This window comes from Pyrus communis, chromosome 8 (assembly GCF_041283825.1).
Source record: "Pyrus communis isolate YQ-2024b chromosome 8, ASM4128382v1, whole genome shotgun sequence".
In the NCBI taxonomy this organism is placed as follows: Eukaryota; Viridiplantae; Streptophyta; class Magnoliopsida; order Rosales; family Rosaceae; genus Pyrus; species Pyrus communis.
In genome coordinates, this window is record NC_142572.1 from 2,484,155 (window position 1) to 2,507,083 (window position 22,929).

General features: G+C 35.4%; 1 protein-coding gene across 1 annotated transcript; it reads right to left on the reverse strand.

Annotated features, from left to right (window-relative positions):
* Positions 1 to 11,010: 11,010 nt before the first annotated feature.
* Positions 11,011 to 12,403, reverse strand: LOC148694595 (uncharacterized). Its single transcript, XM_088699035.1, has 2 exons — positions 12,254 to 12,403; positions 11,011 to 12,123 (listed from the first exon to the last, which is right to left on the reverse strand). Exons 1-2 carry the CDS (start codon positions 12,401 to 12,403, stop codon positions 11,011 to 11,013), a joined length of 1,263 nt encoding a protein of 420 aa, XP_088555161.1.
* Positions 12,404 to 22,929: the final 10,526 nt, after the last annotated feature.

Consider the following 22,929-nt stretch of genomic DNA (forward strand, 5'->3'; position numbering starts at 1 on the left):
ACAGTTCATATTATGATGTTCAGATGACAAAAGTTCGTTAATCGTCAGGGGGGAGACAAGTAAGTCACCCCATGATGACAAACGTATTATCCCTCTAAACAAATTTTGTAGAACTAAAGATCTGTTAGTTTGTAAAAGAACATCACTTAGTATTATGGTATATTAGAATTTACTTGTAAGTGGGACACAATAGGTTGGAGAGGAAAAATCGCTAGGGCAATCGATTACTTGCAAAGGTCTTAAAGTATTATTTCTAATCATGTGCATGCCACATGATTGGATCATCCCTTGCTTGTAATGTTCTTCTCTATGATTGATCATGTGAAGCTCCCTGAGTGTTGAGCCTCTTGAAGCATTCACACTGATAAATCTACCAGTGGATGATGAAGTGATTGAATTTAAATGTGCCAGCATTATTTCTCATTTGCATCAATAAAATGGGAGCCACTAAGGTGTTTCTGGCTTAGGAATTTTCTCTCTTTTTCCTCTGAGAGACAAAACTAATTGCACTTTTGCACAAGGATGTTGAGGGAAACACAAGGGGTATGTATAGACCCCTTGCCGCAGCCCCTTAGCGCACGTCACTAAGGCCTTAACATCTTGGGTTTGTCCCATGCGTCAAGAGCAATAACTTAACACCTCGGGCTTGCGGCTTGGACCTCTTTTAATTATATAAAGCCTAATCCTATTTAATTATAACAATGTCCAATAGGCCCAAATAATTAATTCAATATAATTAAAAATTAATTATATCTTATCAACATCCACATAATATTACTAGAACTTATCATAGTGTGACATCTTAGATTCTAACTATAGTCGACCAAGGCCACTTAGTACTACGGTCTAGTGGTATTCCTCTTCACTTGTAAGTGAAAGGGCTTAAGTTCGATTCTTGCCAAAAAAGAATTTGAACTATATTGTTATGGCTCACCCCTTGGGAGCCTTACCTCACTCCTCACCCCTTACTGTAGATAATATCGTTTGTTTAATAATAAATAAATAAACTATAGTCAACCGGGAAATTAATTAATGAATTAATTCAATTCTACAAACCATGAGTGACACTTAGCATCCAGACTAGTAGAAGAATACATGAACTAATTATAAGACTTTTCAAACCTTTAGGGCATGTTTGTTTGAACTCACTAAGTCTCATTAGACTGGACTGGCTTACCAAGAATATTAATCCAATGTTTGGTGCGAGCTAGGATTGTGTTTAATAGGGCTACGTCGGACTCGTGCCGACTAAACTTTTCATTAACTGGTCTTAGCGAGATTGCCCAAAAAGGATGGGATTACTAAGACCATCACTTCGCTTTGTTTGCTTGGTCTTCGTCTTCCTCAGCTCACTTTGTCTTTGTCTTCCTCTGCTTGCTTCCTCTTCCAAATCCAACACCAAGAAATGCACCTGCAAGTTTGTCTCTTTCTTCTGCAAGATCGATTGACATCGATTTGCAGAGGTTGATTGAAATGAATTTGCAGATCTAACGATTCGACAAAGCCTCTGTAAATTGAAAAAAAAAATGGAGATTTTTCTGGGTTTGATTTGAAGAGAAAAGTAAATTAAAAGAAGATAAATATGGATTTGAATTCAAGAGAAAGCAAATGAAAAAAAGATAAAAATATGAGTTTCATTATTTCTGGTTTGAGTTTTACTGGGAGCAAATCCAGGTGTGAAGAACCAAAGCAAATGAATGGAGAAAATAGAGAGACATGGGAGAGAGAGTCAAATAAAAATAGTTGCATTTTGTTTATTTTTTTTAAAGATAAAAAAGGTGTATTAATAATAGTAAAATGAATTAAAGAATGACAAAAAAAAGTATTTGAACTCCAAAAATATTTTTGTCCGTGATTTAGTTCGGTAGTACACCAAACACTTCGCTACTCTTATCTAGCTTAGTCCAAGCCAAAATAGTCTAGCTTAGTTCTGGAAGTTAGTCTGGTCCGAGATACTCCGGTACAACAAACGTACCCTTATTGTATTCACAATGATATTCGGTTCTTCTATCATCCATATTCCGATCAAATTATGTGATATGGATTTATGTCAAATCATATGTAGTCATTTACGATCACCATTATACATCTCATGTTGAAGCAGTTCGTACAAACATCACTTGATCAACAAGTTCTCTGCGCAGAGATTTCTAAGATCAATCTTCAAGTGGCTTCAAGGGATATCTCATTCTCTTGAACAATTACCAGAAGGTGATAAATTACTTATTGTGTAATTATATATATATATATATATATATATATATATATATATATATCTCTCTCTCCATACTCATCTACCTGAATCCAAAAAACATACTATCTTTTTTTTTTTTTTTGACAGGAAGAAACACACTATTGGGTCCCCTGCAATCTTATTGAGGGCTTTAAGGTGAAGTTAAAGTTCATAGATATCTGATAATGCATCAGGTCTAAGAATTATTTGCATACTACAACCTGAAGCTTTGTAATGTGGTAAGCATCCATACTTTAAGTTTCTTAGGCAGTCAGTGTTCAGTGAGCTTTGATAGGAGCATATTTATGCGCCTTGGTTAGCTAGTTCTTATGCATTTATGTTGTGTTTTCTTACTTAATTTAGTGTTTAAAGTCATTTTCGTGTGTTTATAGGTTCATATGGCTAAGGATGCAAAAGGATGCCTTTCGGAGCCTTTTGGAGCAAATTAGAGATTGGAATGGATTGCATATGCTTAAAGCCAAGTAGATGGACGAAATTGAAGACCAAAGGAATGAAAATAAAGAACAAAGAGTTCACATTCATCACCAACACAACCATGCATCCACACATTCTTTGTCCATCATTGCCGTGCAAAACACCATCATTGCACCACAATCCCCTTTTGCCGTGCATTACTCCATCAATTACAGTCACATTCCACATGCAACCTAGCTGTCAAAGCACATGCACTCCCATCCTTTACCATTGCAGCCACATGCACATTCCACTTCATCATTTCAGATTTCCACCATCAACAAAGAACCATTCATTAATCATTTACACTTTAATCATTCAACCACATTCACACATCACCCATTCACCTTTGTGCCGTGCTTCTACCTTTGTTCAAGCCCTTCCACATAACCTGCCTTCATTCATTCAGAAAATGCATTCCTTGCCGTGGCTTACATGCACTTCCCACTACCTTTCATTTCAGCCAAATCACATGCATTCCCACATGCATTTCCACCCACATACACCCATAATCATTCAACACATGCATCCATAATCATTTCTCAAAAAAACCGTGCATTTCATGTTCATTCCAACCTTTAATCCACATGCACTCCCTTTAAATAATCAACCCACATGCACCATTCAAACATAAACCCATTCACCACCAGAAAACAACCATGCCGTGGGTTCCCATTCCAGATTTCCAGCATTCCCTTTTATTTTCTGTCAAAACACATGCATTCCCACCCTTTAATCACATGCATTTCAGCCACATGCATCTCCCATCACCATTTCAGCTTTCCACCTAATTCCTAGTCATCATGTTCCCCCCATTTCACCTATAAATAAGCATGCATTGCAGCCACAAAACACACACTCTTCCATTTCAGAAAACCATCTCTCATACACATTCATTCACGCCAGAAATTCCTTCTCTCTCTCTAGCACTACCATACTTCACCATTCTTCATATTTTCTGCCCAAAAACACTCCTTGCCTTCCCCTACATCCATCCCTACCCTAAACACATCATTCTACATCATCCATAACCCCCAAAACTCACCAAAACCCCTTGTGCCGCAGCAACTAGAGGAGAAGAGGCCTAAACGTTCATACAATTCAAGATTGAGTTGTTGGAATTTTTAGGTGTACTTCGATTCTTGTTTTCAATGTTTACTTTGTTATTACTCTCTAAGTTTGTTGTAATCATGAGTGGCTAAACCCCTAATTAGTTAGGGGAAAGTTTGAAGTCATGAACATGTTTGAAATATGAATTGATTTCTTCCAATTGTGATTTGTTAAGTTGTGATTGTAATTCAATTATCATGTTTATTAAAAACTTGTTTTTGTATGTTGATTAGGGATGCATACTTAGTCTTCATGCATAAACTCGATGCTAGTTTATAAACGAGTTTCACCTAATCGTCACAAGTTTATAAACATGAGTAGTGAAGGTTGCTAGTCACAACCGCGTTAATTGAATTCTCGGCAAAAGTATCATGCATTCATAGTTACAATTGCCTCGTCAACACTTATAATTCTCATAGAGCATAATGATCTCTCATTGTATCTCTTCTATGCATTCATGTTGAGAACCATTGGAGAATGATTTGAATTGTCGCATGCATCATCCAATTCAATAACATAAGGAAAATTTGAGAGTTAATTAGTGCATCACGGTTAACTTGGGGTGTTGAGCATCATAGATAATGAAAAGCAATTGGAGAATCGATTCATATATAAATGTGTCATGTGTGGAGAATGGACCTCTAACTAATTCATCCATCATCTTGTTTCTCAAATCCGTTTATACAATCTGCCTAGTTTATTAACTTGTTTTATTTAATTTAATTTCGTCAAAACCTTAATCCCCCTTTACTTTAGTGTCCAACTTAGTTAGAAAGTGTCTTAGTTTGTGTTTTTAAGTGTTTTGATTCAATTTGTTACACAAATTCGTCCAAATTCACCAAAGTGTCCAAAACTGCCCAGAAAGTGTTTTTAAGGCAGTTTTGAGTGTTTTGGGTGATGTTTGAGTCTTTTGGTTTGTTTTAGTGTTTTAAAGTTTAGTTTTGCATTCTTTGAGTCTAGTAAGTGTTTTATATTGTGTTCTTACGTTTTTGAGTCAATTTCACATTGATTAGCATCCCTAGTTAATCCCCGGTCTAGAACGATCCCTATTTGCTCATTTACTACAATTGTCATCCATAGGGTTAATTTGTGTGTTTAACTATTTTCGCATCAAGCTTATTCAACAAACAAGCATCTACATATCCACCACATGTCCAACACGTGTAGCATGAGACCATGCTAACATTAATGCAATTTCACATTGGCCTTTTCTGATAGTTAATGTCCAGTTGACTTTTTAAACGGTTAGGAATTTTATTTAAGGACTTAGTGACAATGAAATATAAGTCTTCTTGTCCTAACCTCGTTTAGGCCATTGCTTTCATACCTTAAATTCTATGGACTCATTCATAGTATATTATCTCTATAATATAAAGCCAAATTCATGAATGAACTAATTTTGCTGTATTATTAATTAATTAATACGAAATTGTTAAATAATATCTAATAATATGAAATTGACTTTTAGAACAACTCGGACAATAAAGAACTCATGATGATAATTTTATGATTCTCAAAAAGAAAATGAGGAACCTAGAAGAAGTAAAAGGATTAGGATTCCTAAAGGTAATGGACCTGAATGAATATTGCCTTCATTGGAAGAGGATTACAGAGTTAAAAGGAAAACCCTATTGTAAATGAAAGACTATTTAGGGACTCCCACCACCACTTTTTAGGAAGTTAAAAGGAATCTTTGTCCCCACCACTTTTTTTTTTTTTTTTTTTTTTAACAAAAGATATTATCTATACTGAAGGGGAGAGGTGGGTTTTTCCTCACAATGGGCTAGTATTAATGTGATTCAATCAATTGTTTATTAAATATTATTTTCTCTATACTTAATGTAAATTCTATAGAGACTGCTTTTATTATGTGAATTCAGCTGCTTTAATTGGTTTATGAGATGTTTCTTTTAGCATGATCTCATTTACTTCAAATATTTGATTTTCCTTTTGTCAATTTATGCATATAAATACATTTAAAACGAGTAAGTCGAGCGTAACACACCGTGATTCAAAGAATGCCTTCTAAATGCGCGTGAGCGAGTGCATGAAAGCTAGTGTGTATGTATATAGTGAGAAAGGTAGTTAATAGGGAAGTGTTATTGGCACTCCAAAAATCTCATTCTACACTCATCACAAGTGTATTTTTCTTTCCTAATATAAAAAGTTTGGAGTGTAGAATGAGATTTTTGGAGTGCTAATAACAATTCTCAGTTAATATTTGTACTAATAATGAACATAACAAATTTTCAAAACTACGAGTAGAGGACAACTCTATATGTATTGAAACGTATACTATGGATTATGTGTATCTTAAGATGACTTTATCTTAATGGCTCTAATATTATATTTAGGGTGAACTGCTAATTTAGTCCATGGATTATCACCTGAGTGAAAATTAGGTCTTTAAACTATTTTTTTTCTTCAGAAAAATCAGTCTTTGAATTATAAAAATCTACCAATTACATCCTTAATTTTAGATTCGAAGCTATTATATTCAATTTTCCGTCAATTTAAGTCACGTTACTTGCATATGATACACATTAGATGATAGATTGGTAATTTTTCATAAAGAAATAGTGAGTTAACTTTGGAGTGTAAGATATGAAATGTTAAGGGCTTATGGGGAAGAAATTTACGGTATTACACTTTAAAGTGTGTCAAGTGACTTAAGTTGATGAAAAATTGGATAAAATAGCTTTAAATATAATAGTAGGGATGAAATTGATAATTTTTAATGAATTATGGGACTTACATGACTTAAATTGATGAAAAATTGGATAAAATAACTTTAAATATAATAGTAGGGATGAAATTGATAATTTTTAATGAATTCTGGGACTTACTTTACCAAAAAAATAATTCAGGAATCTAATTTTCACTAAGGTAATAGTTCACGAACTAAATCAGCACTTTAAAGTATTCATGTGTTGTTCAACTGTGTTATAAAGGAGTAATACTATTAATACCATATTTTCATACCACCTTAGGTGGCATTTGATGTGGACAACCACATCATTTGAATTAATTGGATTTTTAAATTTAGTTTATTATTTAATAAACTAATAATTAAGAAAAACTAGTAAATTAAATGATGATTGTGGTATACGATGAGTTTTTTTCCTTTCTTTCCTTGGGTTTTGGAAATTTTTTAAATGATGTGGCTGTCCACATCAGATGCCACATAAGATGATATAGAAATTTGATATAAAAATATGGTATGAACAACATTATTCGTTATAAAGTAGTCCATGCAATATGAGATCTTTCAATTTGTTATAGGCGTGAAAAAGTCCAACAACCGCACTTTCACAAAATCCTTTCATGAAAAAGCGTTACTTACGTGATTTATTTATTTATTATTGCAACTTACGTGGCTAAGGGCAACTTACGTTGTTTTTTTCGTCGACAACTTACGTGGTTTGGTTTAGTATACAAAGAAGGAACTGGATCTCCTATGGATTCATATATATTGAGCCTGCTTTTCGGCTATTGAAATTTGATTCTGCAAAATGCTTGAGGACTGATTGAACTGATTCTGCAAAAATGGTCGAAGACAGGTTGAATTGATTTTGCAAAAATGGTTGAGGACGGGTTGAATTTATTCTGCAAAAATGGTCGATGACGAGTTGAACTAATTTTGTAAAAATGGTCGAAGACTTGTTGAATTGATTCTGCAAATATAGTTGAAGACGGGTTGAATTGATTCTGCAAAAATAGTCGAGGAATGATTGAACTAATTCTGCAAAAATAGTTGATGATGAGTTGAAATGATTCTGCAAAAATGGTCAATGACTGTTTGAACTAGTTCTGTAAAAATGTTTGAAGACGAGTTGAACTGATTTTGTAAAAATGGTTAATGATGGGTTGAACTGATTCTGCAACAATGGTCGATGACGAGTTAAACTGATTTCGCAAAATTAGTCAAGGATAGATTGAACTGATTGTAGTAATATATGATACAAACTGATTCTGCATATAGCTTCAAAACTGATTCTGCACAAACAATTGAGGATGAGTTGAGCTTATGGAACATATTAATTTTGTTGGAGTTGTGAGGGCTAGGTTCTGTTTAACCTAAAGCCACAAGGGTATGACTGGTATTTTAAAACATTTTTTTCATGTTTTTGGGTTGGGCTTTAGTTGTTTTTATGTTTTTGTCTCTTCTTGACATGTTTAAAAACTAGTGGAGTTCCTTAAAATGTAGTAAAAGTTTTTGGGGTAAATTACACTTTCACACCTCAGGTTTGTGGTCTATCTCAATTCCTTACAACATTTTTAAAACATTTCACTTTCATACCTTAAGTATTATGTTGACGTAGTTGCCACATATATGCCACGTGGCTGCCAAATGTCTGCCACGTGGCAAATACAATATTTTTTTTAAAACCTGAATTTTCTCAAAAAATAAAAAATTAAACCATTGTCTTCCCCCGCACCCCTCCTAGCGACCCTAACCCAGAACCCAAAACCTGGAAGAAGAGGGAGAAAAAAAAAAAAGAAAAAAAAAAGCCCAGTTCGTCCCACCCGAGCCACCCCTTTCTCCCATCCCCCATCACCCACAAAAATTCCACCCGAGATTAGGTGGATCTACCACAAAACTAGTCCAAAAATCATCTCAAACTCAAAGTATTTTCAAAACCCACCCATATTGAAAGTCACGAGATCCTAACCCGAGAAGGGCGAGGAAGAGGGGAAGGTCACACGGCGGCGGCGGCGGCCGGGGGGGGGGGGGATGAAATGGGTTTGGGGTTTTTTTCCTTCTTCTTCTTCCTGCTGCTGCTGCTGCAGTTTTTTTTTTTTTTTTTGCTTCTTTTTCTCCTTCTTCTTTCTGCTGCGGCAGGTTTTTTGGGTTTTGGGTTAGGGATAAGGATGTGGGTCGCTGGGGGGGGGGGGGGAGGGATAGTGGGTTTCATTTTTATTTTTATTTATTTTTGAGAAAATTCAGGTTTTAAAAAGAAAAATTAAAAAATTATTTTTATTTGCCATGTGGCAGACATTTGGCAACCACGTGACATATATGTGGTATCCACATCAACATTTAACAAATCAATGGATGAAAAATGTAACGGAGGTATTATTTTGAAATAAAATAGTACTTAAGGTATGAAAGTGAAATGTTTTGAAGATGTTGTAAGGAATTGAAATAGACCCCAAACTTGAGATATGAAAGTGTAATTTACCCAAGTTTTTGTCTCTATATATAAAGCTCCATTTTTCTTATGAAACCACCCCCCCGGGGGGCGCGTCTTGAGTTGGCTTCTGGGACCTTAATGTATCATCGACTTTATTCTTTATTTAATTAATATTTTTGCAATATAAAGATTTTGTTGGTATTAAATCTCATGTAATTATAAGGAAACGAAATTTTTTAAATTAAATTTGCAAACCAAGTAGATAATTATATTACTGATTAAATATCGATTAACGTGTTTTTTCTTCTTCTTATTGATGACATGTCATTTGGTTTGCAAATTTAGTTTTAAGAATTTGGTCTTCCTAATTTTATCCTAAATCTCATGTCGAGAACTCGGAAAAAGATCATGCATGGTGAGTGCTTGCATTTTATATTAATTTTATAATAAAATTTCGACACGCTAGGTAGACTAAAATTTTAAACTAAAAAAATGTGTCACATATATGAATTAATTAACACTTAAGTAATAATTCAATCATTAGCAACCACATAATTTAGTTTATAAAATTTAATCTCCTTAGCATTACCCTTTTTGTAAAATTATTACCAACCTAAACAACCAAATAAGTTTTAAAAGTTTAAACTCTTCAAATCCCAGTATCCCGTCTCTTTCAAGGCTATCTTCTCCTTGCCTATACAACAAAGTCAGCAGATAAATACTCATGTGGACAAATTTCATTTTTGGATAGTGTTATTCACGCACCAATTTTTACTTTTCACACAACTCTCTTAGAGTAAATATTTGTGGATAGAACTATCCGCACACCTATTTTAACAAGGATATGTGGGAGAAAAAAAGGGGCGTAAGAATAGCACTTTCAATTTTACTTTCGGAATAGCACTTTCCATTTTACTTTCGGATTTCTGTGTGGAATTTGCCAACGAATTAGGTGATGTCCAAACTCTAACCGTGCAACTTTTCTTAGAGTAAACATGGATGAATGATTGAGAAAGGACATTGAAAAAAATAAAAAGTTGTGTAGAGTATCATCGACAGGTTAACAAGGTTGTGTACCGTTATTCGTATGCTTTTTGATCTTTTTGTGACGAAATGCAGAGAAGAATGGATGCAAAAATCAACCTCAGGTATTGAAAATATCACAACTCCTCTACAAAACTTGAGCAGTTTATATTACGATTCTTCAATTTTAACAAATTCTTCTGTCAACTTGTTCCGATTAATTGTCACATCCCGTCCCGGGTGCGATCACTTTCCGGGCCCGCTCCACCACCGTAGCACGATATTGTCCGCTTTGGGCTTATCATTCCCTCACGGTTTTGTTTTTGGGAACTCACGAGCAACTTCCCAGTGGGTCACCAATCATGGGATTGCTCTAGCCCCCTTCTCGCTTAACTTCGGAGTTCCTATGGAACCCGAAGCCAGTGAGCTCCCAAAAAGCCTCGTGCTAGGTAGGGATGGGAACATACATTTAAGGATCACTACCCTGGGCGATGTGGGATGTCACAATCCACCCCCCTTAAGGGCCCGACGTCCTCGTCGGCACATTTCCGGCCAGGGATTGGCTCTGATACCAATTTGTCACATCCCGGCCCGAGTGCGATCACTTCCCGGGTCCGCTCCACCACCGTAGCACGATATTGTCCGATTTGGGCTTACCATTCCCTCACGGTTTTGTTTTTGGGAACTCACGAGCAACTTCCCAGTATGTCACCCATCATGGGATTGCTCTAGCCCCCTTCTCGCTTAACTTCGGAGTTCCTATGGAACCCGAAGCCAGTGAGCTCCCAAAAGGTCTTGTGCTAGGTAGGGATGGGAACATACATTTAAGAATCACTACCCTGGACGATGTGGGATGTCACAATAATCATTCAAGTTCACTCAGAATACACGAAACTGAATCACAGATAACTCAGATTCGGCATAAACCTATAAAATTACAACTCCACGGCTTAGAAAACCCGAGGACAAATCCATGCATGCCAGCTCTAATCCGATGCACTTCTATATCTCTACGGAAAGTACTACTTTCCATACTTAGTTTTGAGAAATAGGACAACTGTCCATCGGATATCTTTGGCGTGGTGGACGCCTTGTCCTCGTACCCCAACAGGTTAGATTTCTCTCCTCAGGTCCCTGCAGCTCCTCGCATTTCGGTTGCTCAATCTGGGGCTGGCTAACTTCAGCCACAGTAGTAGACAGGGCAAAAGTCCCCATACGCTTCCTCCCCCTTCCCTTACCACCCTTACTGGAATTTCTTTGTGACAAACTTGACTGCCAACTCCCACCAGATCCCCTAATCAACCCTTCAATTATTTGAAGATCATCAGTCACCTCATTTCTTGACAAAGAAACAAGACCGGGAAATACATCTCTCTGGAAGTCCTTCCGCTGCCTCCCTCTCCTTGATTGACCTCTTCGTGGCTGTTTTGACAATGTCACTTCTTCTATTAGGTTGTCTGAATTTGGAGGCACATAGCAGGGCCACTCTTCCTTGGTTTCCACCAAATTTAATGTCATGTGCTCAAAGTAATTCGTCACATCAGGAAATGACTCTTCACTGTCAGTTCGCTTAACCTCTGCCGCATTTCCATTGTCAAGATTTCCATCACATGAAGAAATTGTTTTTGCAAACCAAAGAAGGGAGTCGTTTTGCGAAGAATCCATCTTGTGACCAGTGGCATTGTCCTGCATATTGGGAGTTTGAGACGATGAGATGGCAACTAGAGCCTCAGCTGCTACTCTGATAAGGCCCTCATGAGGTGAGTCCTTACCTCTTCTTTCAATGGAATCTTCCTCAAAAATATCTGTTTCAACTACTACCGGTGCCTCCAAATCTATCACAGTTTCCGTCCTCATAATTGGAGAAGCGGCAGCCATTTCAGTTTCTTCTTCAGTTAAACATCTATATAAATCTATTTGGGGTCTAAAACCAGAATTCTCATTTGAAAATCCCTTGTCTAGAACCAGACCGTCTGCTTTCAGTTCCTCTCTACATGCGCGTGGCGGAGGACCCTGAACCATATCACTCTTATCAAACGCAATTCTAGCAGAGTAGCCATTCTCAGCATCACGGCCATGCATTAATGAAAAGGAATACGGAATAAGACCTTGAGAATGGCCATTTCTCAAATCAGCTCGATTCACACACTGCACAGAAATGTTCTGTAAGGAATCTATTTTCAGCTGACGAGAACATTCACTTTCTTTGCAAAACTCACCATTGCAAAGTGACACAGCTTCGAGCCAATGCAATCTTCCTTGTCGGCTTTCTTTGTACCTTAGCCCCTGGAGGCTGGAGAGAAATTATATTTTGTTCACAAGTTACTCCATGCAGATATTTATTCAGAGGAACATCGTTCACATCAATTGCAGACACAGACACCCGGTGACCCAAACTTGAATAGTTCCCTTGGCGGGCAAGGCTCATTGAGGGGTGACAAGCTGTAATTCAACTTGAATGGTTCCCTTGAGAGACTACTCAGTTGGAGTATTACATGTGCCTCAATTGTATCAGCAATGATTCAGTTTAGTTATGTTGACGGTCTTGTGCTGATTTGGAGGCTCACTGCTTTAGTTTCCAGCTGTACATTGTAGCTAATTACTATATCTATATCTCGTCCTAAGATTTTTTTGGTATACATGAAAGGGTAATGCTAAAGAGACCATCTATTTAAATTATATGACGTGATTATTGATGGTTATATTATTAGTATACTTAAGTGTTGATGAACATGCTAATTTTCTATTGGTGACACATCACATAATCTGCAAATTCGGTTTAAAAATTAATCTCCCAAGCATTATCATATATGAAATATTGCATGTATTTGTGTTTTGGGCACTGAGCAGCTAAGTGTGTGTGGATATGTTGTGTGTTTGTTGTGTTTGGCTCTATGGAAACTTCTGCATGTTTTTTAAATCATTTATCTAGAGTTGGGATGATGTATGATAAATTTGTTGAGGAAGAAATTATAAGAAAATATGTTTGACGTTTATCTCAAAAGGGCGAGAGAGGAACTTTTGTCTCGGAGAGAGAGAGAGACGAACGATTTGTCTCGGAGCGAGAGAGAGAGAGAGAGAGAGAGAATATGTATCCGTCTGGGCTTTTCGTTTGCCGGTTGGCTTTGGTATTATTCGGAGTGTGCTATCCACATATCTCATTTTACTTCTTACAGATCTCTTAATAATTTATGTATGTTGATCTTCTTCAATTCATCCGATCCGACAGCCAAAAAAACGTGTGTGAAAAGTAAAATGAGATGTGTGGATATCACATTTCTTAGTCTAAGGGTTTTAGCATAGATTAATCCGCAGAAGACGTTAGTTTGCCTAACTAGTATAGGCATGCTTGGCGGTTAATTTCATGCAAATAACTAACATATGGATATATATAACGGTTTTCTAAACGGATTTGAAAATTGGACTGCATTTTTCTTTTCTTTTTTGGCAAACAAAACTTAAAAACAAGTTCAGGTCCTTTAGGCTTTAGGAGTGCGCTTTGTTTCTTTAGTCTCTACGATCCCGGATTGAGTATTTCTACAAAAAGTAGAGAACACTTAAAATCAGTTCATAAATTTACATAGCAATACTTGAACATTATCTATTTAACTAAAAATAATTCAAGTCAATATACTCCACAGGGAGCTAGCAAGAAAAGCAGCACAAGAAATGAAAGAGAAAAACGGAGCTCGAAATGTGGTGGTGCATGGAAGTGAAACCCGTTTATGAAGTATGTAGTTAATGGATTGAGATCCTCTTTGAAGCTCACAATCCGGAGTCCACGGATCAAGTCAAGCAATCTGAAATTTTGTAATTTAAATTTTGCAGTCCTATTAGCTTATTTTACTGGCTCAACTCACACACAATTTTTTTATCCCACGCTCATGTCTCTCTCTTTCTTGAATTGACGGTTCGGATTGCTCAATCTATAGACTCTAAAATGTGACATCCAAAAAGAATCTCATTCCGTAGCCAACCCAAATACATTTTGAATAGTTTGACTTTGGTCAAAACCTGACGAGGACAACACATGCGAGTTGTCAGCTTGAAGTATCTTCACAGCTACTGTGGAGTGACCTAGTGTGAAGGAGAAAGAAAATGCATTTGCGGACCTGTTACCGCCCTCCTCCTTTGTGCGGTTATATTGTACATAATCTTAGCTTGTTTAATACCTAAATAAAACAAACAAATATTTTGAACTTAACGTTTCTATATGTAGAGGGTTAACATTAATGTTTGCAACCTTTATTTCCCTGTACCACAAGCAAAGAGATACAATTCCTCTGAGGATGTTTTATAGATAAAAGTTTGAGGTTGTCCTAATAGAATCTGAGTAAATGTTACTATTATTCGTTGCTCATGTAAGCAACTTATGATGTTTATTTGTGGTATTTATGTGTTGTTAACTTTTTATGGTGTGGCAGAATGTAAAAAAATAAAGAAGATGATTTAACAATCAATCTGGTAAGAGGTGAAAGAAGAATTTAATCAGTGTCGGTTTTTATTATTTCAAATTTATATATTGACATGTTATTATGTTACAAGTTATTTTTTAATTTGTAAGTTTGTTGTAGGCCCGTAGATTTTTGAACACACACCAATACAAGATGGAGTATAATCTGGAACTGGAGGATGAGTTTTTCTTAAAGGACTTGATTGCAAAAACACTACTAGTGGGATTAGACAATGGAGTGGGCGCTCGGTGGGCTCCTTTTTGTAAAACATATATTTGCAATTTGGACACCTATGTGAAAAAGATATTTTCTCTGACGCAATTTTTACTATATTTAATAATAAATAAACGAAAAGATTGAATATAAGAGAGTTGTACTATTGCTTTGTCCACCGATATAGAAACGGTGGTGTTCCTCACAACAGACCTCTACAAGTCTACATGGGATTTGGACTTCCATTCAACGGCTACATGCATGGTGGTAATTGTTGTCATCGAAGTCAATACAAATTTAAATATGTATCAGATAAAGATTTAAGCTGTGAGGCATCTTAAACTAACTATTCTTATCAATACCTGCAACTTCCTTGCTCTTTCAAAAAAAAATTAAGTATCCCATTTTGGTTTTGGGATTAGGATTCTTCTGTGCCATTCAATCTCGTGTTCAGCTCTTTGAGTTTATGAATGACATAATGGAGCATGTCAGTTGCATTGGTTGGACTTGTACAAAGTCTTTTCAAGGTTGGATATGACTTAACCATAGTTGTCACAAAGCATATGACCCAACATGCGAGAGCAAACCACCCAAAATTTGGAACAAGGATAAACGTTAATAGAATCGAGGCAAAAGTTCCAGACAAAAGGCTGATTTTGTTCATCAATTCATAGAGATCTGAATTGTGGGAAGCTTGCAATATCTTGACAATTGCCAATGTCCCGGCATAAGCGAATAGATCAGCAATTAACATCAAAACAATGACGTAGTCTGTGTCAAATGGAGACACGTGAGAGTTTGAACATTTAACTTGTAGGAGCACGCCTAGCATGGCGAGGAGAAAGAAAATGCATTTGTGTTGACCAATATCCTCCCCTGTGATGCTGGAAAGAAAATTAAATTAGTAAGTGGATGAATTTCCCTAGCTAATCACCTTATAAGTACTTTATTAGGAGTAGTAAAACCAAATAATTAAGAAGTAGAGAGAATGAAAGAAAAAGAAAATGTACTAACCCAGCTGAAATTCGTAAAGAATTAGTGTCGGATTCCATAACTTCGTATGTTAATGCAAATAATTTAATTTGAGTTCTTCAAAACTTTTGGGGAGATCGAGTAAGTGTTGGAGGAAGGGTGAGATCGAGGAAGTGTTCGAGGAAGTATAAGTAAAACCTCGTCCTGTGCTCACTTAAATAGATACGAAGCCCTTTGTATGAGGTTCCATTTTTTGTATATAGGAGTCAATACCTTTGTCAGATAAATAGTTAAAACAAAAAACAAAAACACCTTTGTCAGAAAATGTGTTACTGACATAAAAAGTGTTTCTGACATAAATAGTTCAAAAATAAAAAATAAAAAAACCTTTGTCAGAAAATGTGTTACTGACATAAAAATTTCAGAAAATGTGTTTCTTACATAATAGTTAAAAAAAAAAAAAACCTTTGTCAGAAAATATGTTACTGACATAAAAAGTTCAAGAAAATGTGTTTCTGACATAAATAGTTCAAAAAAAAAAAAAAAAACTTTGTCAGAAAATAGGGTACTGACATAAAAAGTTCAAAGAAAATGTGTTTCTGACATAAATAGTTCAAAAAAAAAAAAAAATTTATTAACACTTTAAAAATAAGAAAAATTAATGACTTGAAAAACTTTAAGAACAAAATAAAGAATAAAATTAACAGTACCAAGATTGACTTTTTAATGTAAAAATTTAATTTTTCGTTAAATTAAACAGTACCGAAAGTTTTTCGTTAAAATTCCCTTAAAAATATACACAAAAAACAAAGAAATTTGTTTAAATGTGATATTAATATATAAAAATGTTTTTAAATAGCCTAATTTTGATACTTATGGCACTAATACTACGCTAATGTGAATTTAATAAATATGTAAGTGTTTTTAAGAAAACTAGTTTGATATGCAATTAAACTCATGAATTTGAAATATTTATTATTTTCACATTTATGCTTTCAATTGCTATCAATGACTATCGTACTTCAATTTGAAGAAAATTTTATGCAACACTATAAAAGCATGATTATTATACAAGTCCATTTGGTCAAAAAAATATTTATTTTCACATTTATGCTTTCAATTGCTATCAATGACTATCGTACTTCAATTTGAAGAAAATTTTATGCAACACTATAAAAGCATGATTATTATACAAGTCCATTTATTTATCACACTCATAAGACAATTAACTTGGCGGTGCAATGGACAATACTGCCCTCTAACCGCAAGATATAGAAGATTATCTTAGTCATTGTCAGTGGACTATATAAGTGTAACCGAAAAAGCATTTTTACAGAAGTGACAGAATAGCAGGATGTCAGGAACAGAAAATCTAGGAAGTTTCGTTTTTTTTTTTTTTTTTTTTTATAGGTATCACGGCTGGACGATCGACCTAAGGAATCTTCCGCAAGGGGCTATCTTCCGAGTGTGATAAACATATTGACTCATAAGAATCACTCATTTATAATAGACCGAAAAATTTGAATCCGATATTAATATATTGACTCATAAGAATCACTCATTTATAATAGACCGAAAAATTTGAATCCGATATTAATATATTGAAACCATGATATTAATTAATATATCAAACTAATTTTGTTAAAAAGACTCATATACTTATTGAATTGATAATAATACAGAATTAGTGTTGCATGTGTTAAACTCAAGTTATTTAATTTGGATTTGGATTATCTTTCCTTCTATCTCTTCCTCATTGTTTAAAAGAAATCTGATACCTTGAAGTTCTGTCACACATATAATAAGCTTTATTTTGTTTTATTTTAATTTCTTGTTCAATAAGCATTCCTCTTTTCTACTCATATCCACATCACTATTTACCCTCCTCTTTCTACATGCCATTGATGGTTGTCTCCTTAGGTTGATCTTAACGTCGTAGCAAAACTTGATAGCTATATATCTCGAAAGTCTCAGAGTTGTCAAGAAAGTCAACGAGAATTTTAGAATTGCATCGTTCTCATCCATTTGTTTAACAATTGTGTACATGGCTAGGCAATAAGCACTAGGGCTGGGTTCGGTTTGAAACGGTTCGGTTTTTTGCCAAAACCGAAACCGAACAGAAATTTTGATTCGGTTCGATTTGGCCCATTTTTTTTGGTTCGTTTTTTTTGGTTTTGGTTTTTATCGATTCAGTTTCGGTTTTTTCCATGATTTTTTTTTTTTGAACAAATCTGCAAGATGCAAAAACTTCTGCATCAAATGAACACAAACTGGGACGATCAGCCATGGATCTGACATTATTAGGTGTCGGTGCGTCTTTCTTGTTGTGGATCCGAGAGCTCTCGCAGAGAAAACACATGCATGTGTTAGTTCTTTGATTTTTCCATGAAAATAAACCTAATAGAACTAAATAACAGCAAGGAGAGATTTTTACATTGGGGGTTTGTTTTTAGTCCCAAACCTCTCAAAGATGTAGACAGTGCCCAAGGTGATTTATTTTCTATGGCGTGCATTGTCAATGGCATTGCCAACTAAGACTAACCTTGTCCGCCGTCAACTGCCCATCAGTCTCATATTGTGCCCTCGGATTTCCCCACTGCCACCATGGTTTGGCTCTCCTCCTTGCTACCGTTGAAATCCACACAGAGAAAGTGATTTGGTGTAAGAGAGGAATGAGAGAGAGAAAGAGAGACATTGAGGAAGCAAAGGCAAAGAAAAAGCAGCGGATGGGGGAGAGAGAGAGAGTGTATTTGAGAAAAGATAAAAATTGAAGTGGGAGTGAGTGACGGCTAGGGTTTGTAAACTTAAGAAATTTTATAAAGCATTAAATATTAGAAACCTATAAATAACTTAACAACATAAAGCCTATTGTCAGGTTGGCTTGAAGCAAATATCCCTAACCTGGAAGTCAGGGGTTCAAACCTTGATGCCAACATAATTTTTGAGTATTTATATATATATATATATATATATATATATATATATATATATATATTTTGGGTTCAGTTCAGTCCGGTTCGGTTTCCGAACCTCAAAAATCGAAACCGAACTGGCCAGATTCGGTTCGGTTCGGTTCGGCAGTTTTGGTTTGGTTTTTTTCGATTTAGATTTAGTTCAATTGTCGGTTTTTTTCTGTTTTCTGTTTTTTGAACCCACCCCTAGTAAGCACATATGAAAAATTCACATATCACGCAATTTATGAAGAAAAACTGCAACAATTTTCCATGATGGTGTGTTCTGCTGTGGAACTCAATAGAAGCGGCTGCCTTAGGTGCTAATGATGATCAACCTATAGACATTGGAGATTTGGATTGTGGTGTGTGTGTGTGTGTATTGAATCGTGTACGTTCATCGTATATCGTGCGGTCAGTTTTTGTCAGGTACTGTATGTATTCAATTTTAAAGAAAAAATTTAATATGATTTCTGACCGCACAATGTATGATGGACAGACACGATTCATAGATTTCCGAGATCCGCATTCATACAATTGATTCGTGGCATATATATATATATATATATATATATATGTATGTATGTATGTAACATCCCACATCGACCAACGGAGAGGGGGTGATGTGCCTTATATGTACATGCATACCTCCATATAGCACGAGGCTTTTTGGGAACTCACTGGCTTCGGGTTCCACCAGAACTCCAAAGTTAAGCGAGTTTGGGCGAGAGCATTCCTAAGATGGGTGACCCACTAGAAACTTCTCGTGTAAGTTTCCAGAAACAAAACCGTGAGGGCGTGGTCGGGGCCTAAAGTGGACAATATCATGCTATGGTGGAATGGAGTTGGGGATGTCACATATATATAAATAGAAAACCTTTAAGAGAATGGTTTTTTTTTATTTTTTATTATATATATATATATAAATGGAGATTAGTTGTGGGGTCCACACTGCATCGAACTTTAACGATCCGAATCATCTATTGATAAGGGTGGTTTTTTTTTTCTTTTTTTTTTTGTCTGGTTTTGTAATATGTAGATACACACACACACACACCATGAATCTAGCAATTTGCTCCTTTGATAAGTTTTTTTTTTTTTTTTATTTATCTTGTACATATCATTAAATAAAATTATTAGACGATTTTTGGTTAAAATTCAAAATTTTGAAGTTCTTTTTGTTAGTTTTCTTTGTTTTATTTGTGGAAGATGATTCCAACTTACTAATCATTTTAGAAAAATTATGTTACATTTAGTTTTCTTCCAGGTTCTAAGCTTGTCGTTTGGTACTTTTTCATCAAATTTCAACTTACACATGTAGTTTACATCCTAAACTTGTTTTTCACATAGCGCAGTATGCGCGAGTTAATTGTATTTTCTTTTAATTGAAGTGACATACATAACAGGTAATTACATGAGAACAATTATATAAAAGAATGCATAAAAAGCTTATGATTGCTTGATATATAATTCTTAAATTGTAATGATTATTTTATATTTTCATTTTGTGTCTTCCCCCCCCCCCCCCCTCTCTCTCTCTCTCTCTAATGTGGTTACAATTATGTCATCTGCAGTAAAAAAAATAACAAAATCAAGTGGGATAAGATATGCTAAATGCCAAAGCAATATAGAAGGAGATCCCAAATTAATTCCACAGGTGGATTTGTATCTCTTGGAATTACAGGAGTTGTGTCTTATAACGTAAATGTGCAATCACTTTGCGGAACATTTCCACAATAATTTATATTTGTTATCTTTTCTCTAGTAGTTTGTCTATATCGTATTAAAATATAAAAATTAATTTTTTCATTGTCTGGATATGAGAAATTATAAACATATAAAATCAATGTATGTAAAACATATAAAATCAATGTATGTAGAACATGTACGAAGTGTTTTTGTAATAAACATGTTTTTATGCATGTACAAGTGCGAAAAGAAAAAGCTACTTTGTACTACATTTAGTGGTATTTCTTTTTACTTATAAGTATGATGTCTTACTTTGATTCTCGTGAAAGGAGAATTTGAATCACATTATTACTAGCATATTATGAGAGTTAGCCTACTTCTCACTTCCTTAGTATAAATAATATCGTTTGTTTAAAAAAAAAAAAATCAAAACTCTATAGGTGTGTTTGTTGCACTATATTGTCTCGAACTAGACTAGCTGCAGGGATTAAGCTGACCTGACTTAGATTAGACTAAGCTGGACTAGCTTGGTGAAGCGTTTGGTGCAGTGTTGGACTAAGAAGCAGAATAATAAAGAAAAAAAAAGAAAAAAAATAAACCGATGATATATAACAAAATATTAATGTTATTTGCTTCAATTCAAAAAAGTAGCAGATCCGCAATAAAAAAAAAAAATCGAGGAACAAAGCTAAACATAAGCAATTCTTGGAAACGAAATTGAGAAAACAAAGAAACAATTCCAGAAAATATAACAGTTGACTCTGAGCCATTTATCATCTACATTCCCAATTCTTGTCTTGCCTTAGGAGTGCAAGGAAGAAACAGAGGTTCTCTGCCTTTCATTGCAATCCCCATTTTTGGCCACAAATCCCTACATACAAATTCACTCCAAGTTTCAAATTTTAATCTAAAAATTAACGAAACTTCATCCAATTAACAAAACCCAAAATCCCCATTTATGGCTACGAATCCCTACATAGCCAGAAGGGGAATTGCAAAATAACCCATAATCCACTCCAAGTTTCATATTTTAATCCCATAAATTAACGAAATTTCATCTAAATTAACAAAATCCATAATAACCAGAAGAAAAATAACCAGAATCCAAAATAACTAGAACCCATACCCCAATTCGAAAAACAAGTAATTAGACGCAAAAATGAAAACTATGATCAAGTTAGAGAGAGGGATGAGAGAGAGACGAACAGGAAAGTGAACAATGGACGCATGGGCGATGACAACGTTGGGCCGTCTAGGGGTTTTCTTTGCGTTCTCAAATGAGAAGTCGAGCCAAACGAGGATGCATCGAGCAGGAAGAGGACCAAGTCGAGCAGTACAGGGACGCAATCAAGCAAGATGACGATGCAAGCAATGATGGTATTAGCAATCCGCTGGTTTTCGGAGTGCCTCGCTAAGACTGTTTAGTGATGGATTTAGTCAGGGGGAGTCTACCCTTATCCCATTAAAATTAGTCCCTCCAACTAACAAACAACAGACTACACTAATCTTTAATCTAGTCTAGTCTAGTGAGGACTAAAGAGACCAAACAAACATTCCCTATATGCCTTGCGTAGCACACGGTCATTATATGAAGTCAGTAATATTTAATACAGTAATGCACTCATAACACAAAACTAAAGACTCTGCTGACTAAGATTTTCACTTTTCATGAACGATATCATCGACTTTATCCGTACGAGGGTCATTGATAAATGTGAAGCTCTTTCTGTTTTCTTAGGAACTGGTGACATCGACATTTATCATCGACTTGATTCATTATTTACTTAATACTTTTTCAATATTAAGATTTTGTTAGTATTAAATCTCATGTCAAGAACTCAGAACAAGATCATGTAAGGCTAGTTCGGTAGGGGATACCGAACTGAAAAGGGCATATCAAGTCCCAAACCGACTATTTTTGGGATGGAAATCTAAGGACCGATCCCAAACCAAAATTTCGGTATTCCTGAAGTTTGGGATTCCCGAAATATTTTTGGTATTTCGGGATTTTCTGAAACCAAACCTGAAATCATCCGAACTTGCATTAAAAATTAAAAATTTAAAACCCCAATTTAAAATCAGAGACAGTGGTGAATCGATGAAGATTGAAGGTTGAGAGTGACAGAGTGCAGAGATAGTCAGACCTTCATCTTCCTCCTGACCCGAGCCCCTAATTCGAAACCCTAAGCCCCAATTTGAAACCTTAACCTTAATTTGAAATCCCACACACACAGTGAATCGCTGGAGAGAATAGGAGGTAGGGATGAAGCAGTGAGGTGCGGTGGTGGCCAGAGTGGAGAGAGTTGGTCGGAGTCAAATTGTGAGAGAATGGGTGGGTCTTCAAATTCGAGAGGAGAGATAGAAAGAGTTTGAGACTTTGGCGAAGGCAGAGATGGGAGAGACTTTGTCTAAGAGCATCTCCAAAAGAGATGTCAAAATGTCCAAATTAGCATTAACGATAACAAAAAACAGCACTAATGTTTTCCTATCGAGAAGCCAAATCTGATATTGCATGACATGGAATGACATCTCTTTCTCTTGCTACCAAATTTGACGGCACCTTCAGATTTTTTTAATTAATTATTAAATGCTTTTTATTAATTTTTTATAAGTTTAAAGCATTATCCTTTTGTTTCTTTTGATTCCCAATGCAAAGAAAATACATATGAATTTTT

What these genes read in the sequence shown, in the direction of transcription:
- LOC148694595 (XM_088699035.1), bottom strand. Translation starts at nt 12,403, where the DNA reads ATGAGCCTTGCCCGCCAAGGGAACTATTCAAGTTTGGGTCACCGGGTG. An exon ending in TCCAGCCTCCAGGGGCTAAG is followed by an intron (nt 12,124 to 12,253) that starts GTACAAAGAAAG and finishes ATTTCTGTGCAG; the next exon opens with TGTGTGAATCGAGCTGATTT.